Raw genomic sequence first — 15,927 nt, 5'->3', positions numbered from 1 at the left:
TGAAGGACAAAGGCTCCATGGCGCAGGTTGGCTTAAAAAAATTAAAACAGGGGACTCTCCTCACATTATAAAACCTTTGGGTTAACTTGAGATGTTTATTGCCTTCTATAAAAATAGCAGCCTGGGATAAAAACTTTTTATCGTATAGAATCGTCAAGTTGGAAGGGACCGCAAGGGGCATCTAGCCTGACCCCCTCCAACGCAAGAATATTTTTGCCCTACGTGGTCTTCGAACCCACAACCCTGAAATTCAGAGCCTTGTGCTCAGCTGACTGAGCCATCTCAGTTATTTGGTTGTTAATTTTGCACCTGTTGCCTAAACACCAACTTCTGGGTTTTGCTACTTATCTGTAACATTAATTAATTTTTAGCCGTTGTTATGTCCGGGTGTGTAAACAGCAAACACCCATCGCTTGTTTGTCCACCTGTTGGCCATCGTTGCCAGATTGTTCCCATTTTACAGATGCAGCAACTGAGGACTGAGAGCGTATGGGAAACTGATTCCGGAAGATTTTCGAGGAGATAGAGCGAATTCTGATGTGGAATTGTGTTCCCACCCCGCACAGGTGAGACTCACCTGATTGGCCGAGGGCAAGCTCGGATTCACGCATCTTGGCCAATCGCAATCTTTGAAAGAGGGAAGGTGGGTGGGAGAGAAAAAGAGTCACGTGACACAACAGAAAAAAAATGAATTTCAGCCCCTTCTCCCCCCATCTTACCCCAATCCTCTACCAGCCACAGACCCAATCGTTCCATTTATTTCGTTGATTATATATTTCATAAAATTGATTGGTTGTCAAAAAACAAAAAAACCTCAAAGCAGTTTACAAAAGAAGAAAATTACCGGTAAAAGCAATTTAAGAACAGCTATTAAAAATGTCAGAAGAACAATTGACAAGAAGCTGAAACCAGATATGGGCTGGATCTACACAGCTGTAGAAAAACGCTATGGAAAAAACGTTGTAAAAGCTGACAATGGAAATGGACTTCCAATTTCAGCCCGACAGCGCCATCTGGTGCCACAGTGTTATAACACATTTATAGACCCAAAGGCCAAGATTCAAGATGGCCGACGTCCCGCCAACTTCCTCCCAGAATCCCCCTCTTCCCCTTCAACCTCTGAAGAGCTGCAGAATTCACACTCAAGACCTCACGATGGGGGGGGGGATTATTTGGCACCCAAGGGAGACGGGGGAGGGTGGGGGGTGGAGAATCTCCCTTACAAGGTGACGATATCCGCGTTGGCTGAATCTATGGCGATGCTGAGTGGGTCCTTGCCTTCCCCATCGACGGCGTTCATGTTGGCCCCGCGCTTGAGGAAGAGGCAGGCCAGCCTAGGAAACGAAACAGGGAAGACACATATTCAATATTTCCACAGGACAGGGATCTCTAACAGCCTCACACATAAATAGATCATTATGCACTATTAGCAAAATCCCTTTACAATATATACCGTATTTTTCGCCCCATAGGACGCACCAAGTTTTTTGGGGGGGAAATAAAGAAAAAAAATTATTTCCCCCCAGGTGCTTGTGGGGCCGGCAGCGGGGAGAAGCGCTCTTCTCCCTGCTGCCCGCCTGCAGACCAGGTCCGGGGACAGTGGGAGGACGCGCTGCGCCTCCCCACTGTCCCCGGAGCTTGCGGGGCTGGCGGCCGGGAGAAGCATGCGTCTCCCCGCCGTCAGCCTCCAAACCACATCGGGAGACAGCGGGATGGCGGCGTTCCGCCTCCCCGCTGTCCCCCGACCTTGTGGGACTGGCGCTGCGGCTCTCCTGAAGCCTGGAGAGCGAGAGGGGTCAGTGCGCACCGATCCCTCTCGCTCTCCAGGCTTCAGTGAAAGCCTGCATTCTCCCCATAGGACGCACACACATTTCCCCTTCATTTTTGGAGAGGAAAAAGTGCGTCCTATAGGGCGAAAAATACGGTAGGTGAAACTCAAATCTCTTTTCTGATGAGAGCAGCTGTTGCATCTCATTTGGAAACCAAGGACCCAGAGTCTGGAGGAAGAACGGGGAGGCACACAATGCCAGATGCTTGAAGTCCAGTGTGAAGTTTCCACGGTCTGTGTTAATTTGGGGAGCCATGTCATCAGCTGGTATTGGTCCACTGTGTTTCATTAAGTCCAGGGTCAACACAGCCGTCCACCAAGAGATTTTGGAGCACTTCACGCTTCCTTCCGCAGACGAGCTTTATGGGGATGCTGACTTCATTTTCCAGCAGGACTTTGGCACCTGCCCACACCGCCAAAAGTACCAAAACCTGGTTCAATGCCCATGGGATTACTGTGCTTGATTGGCCAGCAAACTCGCCTGACCTGATCCCCATAGAGAATCTATGGGGCATTGCCAAGAGAAAGATGAGAGACATGAGACCGAGCAATGCAGAAGAGCTGAAGGCTGCTATTGAAGCTTCCTGGTCTTCCCTAACACCTCAGCAGTGCCACAGGCTGAGAGCATCCATGCCACGTCGCATTGAGGCAGCAACTGATGCAAAAGGGGCCCAAACCAAGCACTGAGTACATATGCATGCTTCTACTTCTCAGAGGTCCAATACTGCTCTATTTGCAGTCCTTGTTTTGCTGATTTCATGTAATATTCTAATATTCTGAGATTGTTAATTTGGGGTTTTCATCAGCCGTACACCATAAACATCACAATTGTAACAAATCAAGGCTTGACATATCTCGCTTTGCATGTCACGAGTCTATCTCATATATTAGTTTCACCTTTTAAGTTGAGGTTACAGATAGGTAGCCGTGTTGGTCTGCCATAGTCAAAACAAAACAAAAATCCTTCCAGTAGCACCTTAAAGACCAACTAAGTTAGTTCTTGGTATGAGCTTTCGTGTGCATGCACACTTCTTCAGATACACGTGTATCTGAAGAAGTGTGCATGCACACGAAAGCTCATACCAAGAACTAACTTAGTTGGTCTTTAAGGTGCTACTGGAAGGATTTTTTTTTCTTTTAAGTTGAATTACTGAAATAAATGAACTTTTCCACAATATTCTAATTTTTTGAGTTTCACTTGTAAAGGTTATTCATTCCCAGTGCCTGGAACAAATTAGTTCACACCAACCAGATCACTGAACCAATTGTCCATAAGCTCAGTCGGTAGGGCACAAGGGTTGTGGGTTCGAATCCCACTTCGGGTGAAAGATTGGAGGTTGGACTCCAATCTGGGCGGCTTCCAGCAGAATATTAAAACACAATGATTCAACCATCAATAGCCTTGTTCTTCCCCTGAAGTCTCCCTTTTCTCCCTTCCCGCGGCCGCTTGCCTGTCTTAGGGAAATTTCGGGGTTCTTCCACACCTGCCTGCCCGCCATTCTGTTGCCACGCTGGCATTGGCGCTGGCTGCAGCGAACTGCAACGTGACGACAGCCTTCCATTTCTATGCATATAGGAAGATATATGTATAGATATAGATAGAGAGAGATATCTACCCAGTGTGTCCCAAGATGGTAGCATGATGAAGGGGACCTCTGCCTCTGCTGTCTGGCTGGTTGACGCTGGCTCCGTTTTGAAGCAGGAATTCGCAGGCCAAGAGAGAATTCTGGGTAGAGAGAGAGAGAAAGAAGGTTAAGTGGGGAATTGAGGGAAGTGGGTTGGCGTTTGAGAACGTCAAGAGTTCTGAGCCCCACAGAAAATAATACAGTGGTACCTCGGGTTACATATGCTTCAGGTTACAGACGCTTCAGGTTACAGACACCGCTAACCCAGAAATAGTGCTTCAGGTTAAGAACTTTGCTTCAGGATAAGAACAGAAATCGTGCTCCAGTGTCGCAGCAGCAGCAGGAGGCCCCATTAGCTAAAGTGGAACTTCAGGTTAAGAACAGTTTAATTACTTAACCTGAGGTACCACTGTAGTAGTAGTAATAATAATAATAATAATAATAATAATAATAATAATAATAATAATTATTTATACCCTGCCTTCCCCGGCCAGAGCCGGGCTCAGGGCGGCTAACACCAATAAAATAAAATCACACTAAAAACATCATACAGTGGTACCTCAGGTTAAGTACTTAATTCGTTCCAGAACCTGAAACTAACAGTAATTAGTTAATCAGTTAAGACAAAAGCGTGTATTGGCGACAAATAATAGATAAGTGAAATAAGGAATGGACGGGAGGTCGGGTCTATAGTCCAAGGACCACTTTTCGTTTTAGTGATTCGTAATTAATATTGTCCTTATCATGGTTCGGTTTGTATTTCTCCCCCCCCCCCCCCCGGTGTATCAATAAAAATAAAGTGTGTGAGGACATTCTGCAAAAAACAGACGTACCAGCTGCAAAAAAAAGGAGAGTCATACAAATTTCACACAGAAGCCCATTATTGTTTACTTCAGCTCACCTGTGGAAACAACTCAGAGGCCATGAAGGAAGGGAAGGATAACAAGAGGAAGATTTAAAGAAGGAACTCTTGGAAACTCAAGGCAGTAGAAACATAAGATGATTAGAGCCCCACTGAACTTGAAGCATGGGAAGCCCCAACAAAAACTTATAATTTGGCAGAATATTTGGACTATATGAGATGTATTTGTATAATTTGGAATATTTAATGTGATCTGATTGGATTGTTAAAATGGAAAATTTAATAAAAATTATTTTTTTTAAAAAAAAAAAAGAGTTCTGAGCCCCCCACAGACTCACCGCGGCGACGGCCTGCAGCAAAGGGGTCCGGCTTTCGTGGTTGGCGTTCACCCAGTTGACGTCAGCGCCGTGAGCCAAGGCGTCCGCCATGGTGGGCAGGCTCGGGGGTGCAGCGGCAGCGCGATAGAGCAAGGCCCCCGGGTGCAAACTCTGCAGGTTGTCTGTGGGGCTTGGGGAGGCCCCTTCCCTTGCCCCTAAAAAGAGGGGGGGGGAGGCAGAGAGAATCAGACCAGCAACAGCCACCAGCGTGGATTACTTAGGAAGCTGCCTTGTACTGAGTCAGACCACTGGCCCATCTAATTCAGGTATGCCAACACTGGCTGGCAGCTCTCCAGGATTTTATTCATTTCATAAAATATAGACATGGCAAGAAACCCGAATGCTGTTTACGTAAAGAGCTAGAGCAATGACAGACTGAGGTTGAACCCTGGCAAGACAGAAGTCTGTTTTGGGGGGACAGGAAGCAGACGGGTGTGGAGGACTCCCTGGTCCTGAATGGGGTAACTGTGCCCCCGAAGGACCAGGTGCGCAGCCTGGGAGTCATTTTGGACTCACCGCTGTTCATGGAGTCGCAGGTCAATTCTGTGTCCAGGGCAGCTGTTTATTAGCTCCATCTAGTACGCAGGATGAGACCCTCCCTGCCCGCAGACTGTCTCTCCAGAGTGATGCATGCTCTGGGTATCTCCCGCTTGGACTACTGCCATGCGCTCTACGTGGGGCTACCTTTGAAGGTGACCTGGAAACTACAACTAATCCAGAATGCGCCAGCTAGACTGGGGACTGGGAGCGGCCGCCGAGACTATATAACACCAGTCCTGAAAGACCTACATTGGCTCCCAGTACGTTTCTGAGCAGAATTCAAAGTGTTGGTGCTGACCTTGAAAGCCCTAAACGACCTCAAAGGCCCAGTAGACCTGAAGGAGCGTTTCCACCCCCATCGTTCTGCCCGGACACTGAGGTCCAGCTCCGAGGGCCTTCTGGCGGTTCCCTCGCTGCGAGAAGCCAAGTTACAGGGAACCAGGCAGAGGGCCTTCTCGGTGGTGGCACCCGCCCTGTGGAACACCCTCCCACCAGATGTCAAGGAAATAAACAACTACCTGACTTTTAGAAGACATCTGAAGGCAGCCCTGTTTAGGGAAGCTTTTAATGTTTGATGCATTACTGTATTTTAATATTTTGTTGGAAGCCGCCCAGAGTAGCTGGGGAAGCCCAGCTAGATGGGCAGGGTATAAAATATTATTATTATTATTATTATGATGATGATGATGATGATGATGATGAAACCAAGAGAAATTTACAACAGCACTTTGAAGCATACACATTAAAATTGCCTCCACTTCCCTATGCATCTGGCTAGGCCTGTTGAAACAAGGATGTTTTTAGCAGGCCCTGAAAGGTGTCCCTGCTCTCAAGAGGCAGGGAGTTCCACAGGTCGGTGGCGCCAGTTCTGCCATTCAAAGCAGCCAAGTGGACCAAAGGAGATCTCATAGGTAAACTGGTCCCCAAGTTCTTAAGGGCTTTGTATACGGATAATAACCACTTTGACTCGGCCCAGATTGGCAAGCAGACACCCGACTGCCGACAGGAGCAAGGCCTTGTCAGGATACTAGCCCCTCTGCTCAGAGATCTAGCATTTTTGTTTGGGGCGAGCCTACCCAGTCATTCAGGAAGCCGCTGTGAGTTCGAATCTGCTCTCATTCCATTGTTGTTTTAACTTTTCAGAATCTTATTGATCGTTTTATAGTTTTGTCCTTTTTTTGTAATCTGCTTTGAGGTTTGTTTGTTTTTACAACGAAGCTGCAATTCCTGCAATGGTCAGGGCTTGGATAATACAACCCCTTTAGATCCTGCAATTTTGTGATTCTATAAACGGAGTGTGAATTTTAGGAGATAAATACCGTATTTTTTGCCCTATAGGACGCACTTTTTCCCCTCCAAAAATGAAGGGGAAATGTGTGTGCGTCCTATGGGGCGAATGCAGGCTTTCGCTAAAGCCTGGAGAGCGAGAGGGGTCGGTGCGCACCGACCCCTCTCGCTCTCCAGGCTTCAGGAGAGCCGCAGCGCCAGCCCCACAAGGTCGGGGGACAGCGGGGAGGCGGAACGCCGCCATCCCGCTGTCTCCCAATGTGGTTTGGAGGCTGATGGCGGGAGACGCATGCTTCTCCCCGCCGCCAGCCCCGCAAGCTCTGGGGACAGCAGGGAGGCGCAGCGCGTCCTCCCACTGTCCCCGGACCTGGTCTGCAGCGGGCGGCGGGGAGAAGAGCGCTTCTCCCCGCTGCCGGCCCCACAAGCGCCTGGGGCGGGGAAATAAACGCCTGGTGTGTCCTATGGGCCGCTGCGTCCTATGGGGCGAAAAATACGGTAAATGCGTCCTGGTATTCTGGGGCTAGGACTGAACAGGACCTGGAAAGATGGGGCTCTCACCCAGCCCAGCTCTCTTCCATGTGGGTCCCCATCTATAGCTGTCAACTTTCAGATTTGAAAATAAGGGATCAGCAGTCTCACCTGTCCCAGGGGCAGTCTAAGGGATATCTAACAATCTGGGATAGCAGGGGGAAACGGCGCTGGAATAAGGACATTTCCCGCAAAATAAGGGAAGGTTGACAGCTATGGTCCCCATCCCTGCTAAACTGAGCTCAAAAACAAACCTCCACCACCTTTCAAAGTATACCTAGCTTTGAGAGACACATACCTGGGTTTGGGCTCGCTCGGCTTGGACTACTTCCTGTAGGAGTAAAAAAAGGGGGACCAGTAAAGATTGAAAATTTAAAATTTTGGAAATTGGAAATTTAAAATTTATTTACAGAAACATTGTAAAAATTTTGAATGTTAATGACATTGAAATGAACTGAAGGGGTTCTAGCAACAAGGTAAAAAATAAGATTGGATTGATAATAGATAAATTAATTGGATATGAATTTGCTGAAATAATTTTCAAAAGGGATACAAAAAAGGGAGATGTGAGGAAGTCAGGAAAATAAGTGAATCAAAGATGAGAAATTAAAAAGAGGGATTTTTGTGTGTTTTTTTTTTCTTAATGTGCTTTTTCTTTTCTTTTCTGTTTTTCTTTTCTTCTATTTTTCTAAGTTAAATTTTTATATTCTTTGTATTTTATAACTTTATATTTTTGTGTATGTGTTTTTTCCTTTTTCCGTTTGTTGTTATTCTGAAAACTTAATAAAATATCACTTAAAAAAAGGGGGGGCGGACCAGTAAGAAATGGTATATTTTTTCAGCGTTTGGGTAAAACCCATTGGTTTCTGCAGTGAATTATGCAATGACGACCTTTACACCTGGGTTGCAAGGAGGCTGAGAAGATGAGCGCTGGTGGTGCAGCTCTTACCTTAACAGGTAAAGGTAAAAGGTCAAGGACCCCTGGATGGTTAAGTCCAGTCAAAGGCCACTTCGGGGTTGCAGCGCTCATCTCGCTTTCAGGCCGAGGGAGCCGGCGTTTGTCCGCAGACAGCTTTCCAGGTCATGCGGCCGGCAGGACAAAACCGCTTCTGGCGCAACGGGACACCGTGACGGAAACCAGAGCGCACGGAAACGCCATTTACCTTCCCGCCGGAGTGGTACCTATTTACCTACTTGAACTGGTGTGCTTTCGAACTGCTAGGTTGGCAGGAGCAGGGACCGAGCAACGGGAGCTCACCCTGTTGCGGGGATTCGAACCACCGACCTTCCGATCGGCAAGCTCCTAGGCTCAGTGGTTTAGACCACAGCGCCACCTGTGTCCCTACTTAAGGATGTTGGACCAGGACCTGGGAGGGACCAGGGTTCGAATCCTTATTTGGCCACATGAAACTTCACTGAGGGACTGTGGGGGGCAGCCGCGTTTGCTTTCAGCTTAACCTACCTCACTGAGTTGTTGTGGGAATGAAATAGGGAAGGGGAGAGAACCATGTACACCGTGGGTAGGCAAACTAAGGCCCGGGGGCTGGATCCGGCCCAATCGCCTTCTAAATCTGGCCCACGGACGGTCCGGGAATCAGCGTGTTTCGACATGAGTAGAATGTGTGCTTTTATTTAAAATGCATCTCTGGGTTACTTGTGGGGCATAGGAATTTGTTCATATATTTCCCCCCAAAAAAATATAGTCCGCCCCCCCCCACAAGGTCTGAGGGACAGTGGACCAGCCCCCTGCTGAAAAAGTTTGCTGACCCCTGGTGTACACTATCACCCCCCCTTGTAGGAAAAAAGTGGGTAATTCAATGCAATAAATAGTATATATAATATAATAATAGTACAGTGGTACCTCGCAAGACGAATGCCTCGCAAGACGAAAAACGCGCAAGACGAAAGGCTTTTTGTTTTTTGAGTTGCTTCGCAAGACGATTTTCCCTATGGGCTTGCTTCGCAAGATGAAAACGTCTTGCGAGTTTGTTTCCTTTTTCTTAAAACCGTTAATACCCAGGGAATCCGCGCTCCGCAAGACGAAAAAATCGCAAGACGAAACAACTCGCAGAACGAATTAATTTCGTCTTGCGAGGCACCACTGTAATTTATTATTTATACCCCACCCAGTTGCCTGGGTTTCCCCAGCCACTCTGGGCGGCTCCCAACCAAATATTAAAAACACAATAATAAGTTTGCTCAGAGCAGATCTATTAGACCTGGCTTAAGGCTGCACTTTTATTCAGTTTTCCTGATGGTTCCTGATCATTTCCATGTTTTAGGAGACCTTTCGCATCGACATGAAAACCGCTTCTGGAAAACCAGCAGGACCTGGCTCCTTGCTTCTGCCTCTTAACCCCGCAAATCTCCCGAAAACTGACAGCTATCTTATATCGCCTGCGCTAAGGGCGGGGGGAAGGAAGAGAGCCTCTCTTCCTACCTGTGCCCCCTCGTTTCTGCCCCGGAGGTTTGGGTTTGGGGAACGGTTTGGGCTTCTCGAGCCCCCGGATGTCTCCTCCCCGATGCAGCCGTGCCCCAGCCTTCGGGAACTGGGTGATGAACTTCTTTTCCACGTATTTGGCCCTGATCCATGCCTCCTTCTCCAACCTTGGGACAGAGAAACAGAAGAAGAAATTTAATTTAATTTAATTAGGGCGGTTGTTGGTTTTTGAATGTCTTATGTAGATTTTTTTCAATTTCATTGTTCTGTATGGGACAATGACAATAAAGATTATCGTATCGTTCAATGAAGAGGACATCCTCACCGCGAACAGCCCGGCTGGGGACGCTTCATGTTCATCTCTTCCACTCGCGCCTCGTAAATCTGGTTGATGACTCGGTTTCCCAGTTCGCACATCAGCTGCAGGAGGAGGAGGGAGAGGCGAGGATCTCAGAAGCTGCATCTTAGCCAACCCCCCCCCCCGACCCATGCGCCCACGACTCCCAAGCCTATCCTGACGCATAGCTGTCAACTTTCCCCTTTTCTTGCGAGGAATCCTATTCGGAATAAGGGAATTTCCCTTAAAAAAAAAGGAAAACGTTGACAGCTATGACCCTGAGCCGTCGGGGGAAAGCGGGGAGCTGCGCCGCTTTGCCAGCGGCCTTCCCCCCCTTCCCCCAGCTTGGGGGTCACGGGCGGGCGGCGCGCTGTTGCCCCCAATGCTCCTGGAGAACGGCAGGGCTTAGCTTTCTTTGACGGGGGTGGTGGAGGGAGGGAGGGAAAATTTCAATGGGGAGGTTGACAAAAAAAATCTGCACCGGGTACAATCTGACCTTGTTACGCCACTGCCATCATTCCCAACCACTGGGGACTGATGGGGACTGGGTACCACCTAACCTTGCTATGCCACTGCCATCATTCCCAACCACTGGAGACCGATGGAGATCGGGTACCACTGACCCTGTTACGCCACTGCCATCATTCCCAATCACTGGGGACCGATGAGGACTGGGTACCACCTGACCCTGTTACGCCACTGCCATCATTCCCAACCACTGGAGACCGATGGAGATCGGGTACCACTGACCCTGTTACGCCACTGCCATCATTCCCAATCACTGGGGACCGATGAGGACTGGGTACCACCTAACCTTGTTACGCCACTGCCATCATTCCCAACCACTGGTGACTGATGGGGACCGGGTACCATCTGACTTTGATATGCCACTGCCATCATTCCAAACCACTGGGGACCAATGGGGACCGGGGACCACCTGACCTTGTTACGCCACTGCCATCATTCCCAACCACTGGCGACCATTGGGGACCGGGGACCACCTAACGTTGTTACACCACTGCCATCATTCCCGACCACTGGGGACCGATGGGGAGTTCGGAGCTCACCCGCCATTAGGCCCCCGCATTTACCTTGACTAGCTCAGGTTCCCAGGAGTCGAGCGTCAGCGACCGCACTTTGGAGAAATGGACGCCGAGACTCCTAATTTGGAGACAGGGAGGGAGAGATCAGGCAAGGGGCGACTTCCGGGTTGGCGCCTCCCGCTAATGGCGGATTCCCTCTGAGCTCCGGAGGGACCAGCTCCACGAGATCGGGTCTTGCCGCTGCAGCAAAGCGGGGACCTTTGAGAATCACAGGCGGGTGAAGCCTGTGAGCGTGGGGACTCAGTGGGCACCATTTGCGCCCCCTCCGAACTGGGAAAGAGCCTTTTTAAAGGCTTCGGAACGGATCGGAGTGAGCGGCACGGTGCTGTGAGCCGACTGCTTCTTTTGTGGAGTGAAGCTGCACAGCTGTGGCCGGAGAGTGCTGACTTTTGTTTTTCTTTTTGTATTAAATTGGAAACTTTAATAAATATCTTTTTTTAAAAAAAGAGATCAGGCAAGGGGCACTCCTGCTCCATGCAGGGCACAGTTAAACTGCGGAACTCCCTGCCACAGGAGGCAGGCAACAACCTGGAGGGCTTGAAAAGAAGATGAGGCAAATCTGTGGAGGGCTATCAAATTCTATTCGCCACAGTGGCCGGGCTCAGAAATATTTTCTGACTCCCAACTGATGGAAACCACAGAGGTGGGACAGGGCTCTTGGGCTCAGATCCTGTTTGCGGGTTTCCCATAATAGTCATCTGGTTGGTCACTGTGAAAGCAGGATGCAGGCCTAAATAGGCCTCTGGGCCTGATCCACCAAGCTCTGCTTATGTTCCTAACAGAGGGGCCAACCTTCAAGGTGGGGTGGCAGAAATGGCAATCCCTCTCTTTGCATTGTACCCAAGCCCCACCCTCTCTTTCCTGGCTCCTCCCATTTATAGCAAGCACCTCCCCACATGGTCACAAACCCCACCCCTTTCCCAGTTCCTGGTGTGCAAGCCCCGCCCCTTTCCTCCACAGGCTCCTCCCGCAATCTCAGCCCCACCACTTCAGCCACTAACTTACTAAGATATACCATATTGGCCTGAATATAAGCCGCACTTCTTCCCCCAAATTCCGACTTATATTCGCCACCTTATGGGATGCAGCCAGGAGTGCGACAAAGTGCCCCATCTTCTCCTCCAAGGCCAAGAAGGGAGGAAGTGAGGAAGGGGGAAGGCCGCTGGCAACACAGCGCAGTCGCCCCCCCCACCCCCCACCCGCCCAGTATGCAGCCAGAAGCAGCAAGGAATGTATCGGCTTGAAGAAATGGAGGCAGTGAGAGATTTGACTTTCTTGGGCTCCATGATCACTGCAGATGGTGACAGCAGCCACGAAATTAAAAGACGCCTGCTCCTTGGGAGGAAAGCGATGACAAACCTAGACAGCATCTTAAAAAGCAGAGACATCACCTTGCCAACAAAGGTCTGTATAGTTAAAACTATGGTTTTCCCAGTAGTGATGTATGGAAGTGAGAGCTGGACCATAAAGAAGGCTGATCACTTTTGAAGAATGGATGCTTTTGAATTCTGGTGCTGGAGGAGACTCTTGAGAGTCCCGTGGACTGCAAGAAGATCAAACCTCTCCATTCTGAAGGAAATCAGCCCTGAGTGCTCACTGGAAGGACAGATCCTGAAGCTGAGGCTCCAAGACTCTGGCCACCTCATGAGAAGAGAAGACTCCCTGGAAAAGACCCTGATGCTGGGAAAGATGGAGGGCACAAGGAGAAGGGGACGACGGAGGACGAGATGGTTGAACCAGCATGAGTTTGACCAAACTGCGGGAGGCAGTGGAAGACAGGAGTGCCTGGCGTGCTCTGGTCCAGGGGGTCACGAAGAGTCTGACATGACTAAACGACTAAACCACAACAATATTTGGATATTTTTTCTTTTTTTCTTTTGCCTCTTCTGATTTTAAAGGTGCGGCTTATATTCGGGCCAATACGGTATTTCAAAGCCCCTCCCCTTTCTCCAAGGCTCCTCCCACCTCCCTCAAGCCCCGCCTCTTACAGCAGGAAAGGGAGCAGCAGAGAAAACCAGGAACTGGAATCCGCTCCATCTGCCGCGCCCTAAGTTTGCCAGCTCACCTGTGGATGCCAGAACACTCTATGCAAAGTGTGATGCCCAGGTTGATGCTTGCCCACTCGGGCGCCGGCTCCCGGCAGTCGCAACACTGGGCGTTGCCCTCCAGTCTCTGAACCTGGTCTATGACTTGCTTGTCCACTCCAGCACGCAGCTTCCGGCTGGAGGGGGACTGCAGTTTTGCGGCAGAAAGAGACGCCGTCCGCTCCAGGGGCTGCAGACGAGTGGAACGAAAAAGGCTTGCATGTATTTCCCCCCCCCCCTTTCCAAGTTCAGAAATTACGCATTCGGGCGCGAGAATCTCAATCCTTGTTTTGAAATGGCAGCCACAAGAAAACCAAGTTGCTAGCCCTCAATACAGGGTGGGAAGGCAATGACTGTGTAAGCCTTGGGAACTGCAGGGCACAAGAAAATTTTGAAGGGGTGGAGTGCCAGTACGGTAAGAAGAGTTGTGCAATGTAAACAGGAGATATATATATATATATATATATATATATATATATGCAGGTTTTGGTGTCCTCGGGTGTCTTCCCGTGTAAAAGTTGGGGTGTCTAGGCGACGTTTCGACGAGGTCTCACTCGTCATCTTCAGGCTGGTGCTTTCGGCTTCTTGTTACTGGAACAGAGCGGGATCTCAATGTTTGAGTTCCTATAAATACTGTAGAGGGGGTGTGGTGTCTAGCCTCCAATGTTCTGGGCAGAGAGGAAGTTCCCAGGCTAGTGTGCCTTTTCTTCTTTTGTTCCTTAATTACTTGAGAGATACCTTGAGTGATTTCTTGAGTGATATCCTGAGTACCACTTAGGTGGGTCATTAGGTGTGGATTAGTTGCTAAAGTCTTTGTGTCTTGACCTCTTGAACTTTGTGAAGAGTTTTCCTGAGAAGATGGCTGTATTGCACTTAGTTGTGCTTTGGCTTGGCTTCGTGTATAGGGGCGAGCTGTGGTTTTGTGGCTTGTGTTAGCCAGATCTGTGTAGGGATTGCAGGGGGGTGCAGCATCCGGAGGTGCCACCATGGATTGGCTACTGGATGGTGTCAGTAATTCATCTGTGGAGAGGGTCTGGGTTTGGGTCTGGTGTGGTTGATTGGTGTTGGCGTTCTGTGTGCCTCTGGATCTGGTGTCAGTTTTTGTGGGGAGGGCTAATTTCCAGATGTCTGGCAAGCGGGATGTGTCGTCACGCTTGTTCATGTTGTGAGGGTGTTTCTCTATCTCGATGGCTTCCATGATTATTCTCTTGTGGTGATGTTCCGTGTTAAAGAGCAATTTGGAATCTGCAAAATTAATTTCGTGTCCTGTTTCTTTCATGTGTTGGAAAAGAGAGGAAGTTTTTTCTTCTTTTTTGACGGCATTCTTGTGTTCTGCGATACGTGCATTTATTCGTCTGTTTGTTTGTCCAATGTACGTGGCTGGGCAGACTTTGCAGGGTATTTCATAGATCCCTTGGTTTTCCAACTGGATTTTATCCTTGGGGTTTCTGAGGATATTGGCTATTTTTTGGTTGGTGCAAAAGGCTGTTTTGATATTGTGTTTATGGAGGATTTTGCTAATTTTATCTGTAGTGCCCTTGATATGTAGCCCTCCCCACAAAAACTGACACCAGATCCAGAGGCACACAGAACGCCAACACCAATCAACCACACCAGACCCAAACCCAGACCCTCTCCACAGATGAATTACTGACACCATCCAGTAGCCAATCCATGGTGGCACCTCCGGATGCTGCACCCCCCTGCAATCCCTACACAGATCTGGCTGACACAAGCCACAAAACCACAGCTCGCCCCTATACACGAAGCCAAGCCAAAGCACAACTAAGTGCAATACAGCCATCTTCTCAGGAAAACTCTTCACAAAGTTCAAGAGGTCAAGACACAAAGACTTTAGCAACTAATCCACACCTAATGACCCACCTAAGTGGTACTCAGGATATCACTCAAGAAATCACTCAAGGTATCTCTCAAGTAATTAAGGAACAAAAGAAGAAAAGGCACACTAGCCTGGGAACTTCCTCTCTGCCCAGAACATTGGAGGCTAGACACCACACCCCCTCTACAGTATTTATAGGAACTCAAACATTGAGATCCCGCTCTGTTCCAGTAACAAGAAGCCGAAAGCACCAGCCTGAAGATGACGAGTGAGACCTCGTCGAAACGTCGCCTAGACACCCCAACTTTTACACGGGAAGACACCCGAGGACACCAAAACCTGCATTCCTGTACCCGTGAAAATCTACGAAAGCATATATATATATATATATATATATATATCTCCTTGGTCAGCACCTCCCCAGAGAGCCACCTGCAACAATGTTTGAATATTTTAAAGGCACAGCACCAGAGGCAAGAAATTATAACCTTAGTGAAAAACAGTGACAAAAATAGAAATCTGCAAAAATGGGAGAAGTTTAAAAAAGGTAAAGGGCCCCTGGGAGGTTATCTCTCTTTTCAGGCTGAGGGAGCCGGCGTTTGTCCGCAGACAGCTTTCCGGGTCATGTGGCCAGCGTGACGAGTGCCAGAGCGCATGGAAAAAATATCTCCCATCATCCATACATTCCCAGCTCACCAGAGTCTGTGAAATGGCATCTATCAATAAACCCTCAAATCTAATAAGGGTAAGAGAAGGTCAGTCTGGCAAATGGGAAAATGGAACTTGATTATCTTCCACCGGAACAGCAAACATATAAAACTGTAACTTGGTTATTGGAAGACATATAGAGATATTTTAAAAAATTCTTTCCCATGTATGGCAAGACCCTGCACAAAAGTTCTGTACTGCGGCATATTTTAAGCACACTTCTATATGCTGCCTCCATCGCATTTATATTCAACACACCAATATTCCTAGTCTCTAGTCTCTTGTGACAGAGCGTTCCACCAGATCGGGGCCACAGCTGAAAAAGCCCTGGCTCTGGTCGAGGCCAGCCTAACCTCCCTGTGGCCCGG

At 48.8% G+C, this 15,927-nt stretch overlaps 1 protein-coding gene across 1 annotated transcript in view; it reads right to left on the bottom strand.

Annotated features, from left to right (window-relative positions):
• Nucleotides 1-15,927, bottom strand: part of ACAP1 (ArfGAP with coiled-coil, ankyrin repeat and PH domains 1) — a 52,657-nt gene that overhangs the window by 2,629 nt on the left and 34,101 nt on the right. The window contains exons 14-22 of the mRNA XM_083706636.1: nt 12,993-13,201; nt 10,916-10,985; nt 9,813-9,907; nt 9,488-9,654; nt 7,346-7,378; nt 4,654-4,847; nt 3,445-3,554; nt 1,224-1,334; nt 578-627 (exon numbers count right to left, since the gene is read on the bottom strand). Coding sequence (XP_083562762.1) covers nt 578-627; nt 1,224-1,334; nt 3,445-3,554; nt 4,654-4,847; nt 7,346-7,378; nt 9,488-9,654; nt 9,813-9,907; nt 10,916-10,985; nt 12,993-13,201 — 1,039 coding nt within the window. The remainder of the gene's footprint in view (nt 1-577; nt 628-1,223; nt 1,335-3,444; nt 3,555-4,653; nt 4,848-7,345; nt 7,379-9,487; nt 9,655-9,812; nt 9,908-10,915; nt 10,986-12,992; nt 13,202-15,927) is intronic.

The sequence above is a fragment of the Podarcis gaigeae genome (genome assembly GCF_964106915.1).
Source record: "Podarcis gaigeae genome assembly, chromosome: 13".
Classification (NCBI taxonomy): domain Eukaryota; kingdom Metazoa; phylum Chordata; class Lepidosauria; order Squamata; family Lacertidae; genus Podarcis; species Podarcis gaigeae.
The sequence above is the reverse complement of the archived record's forward strand: the minus strand, read 5'-3'. Positions and strand labels throughout refer to the sequence as shown.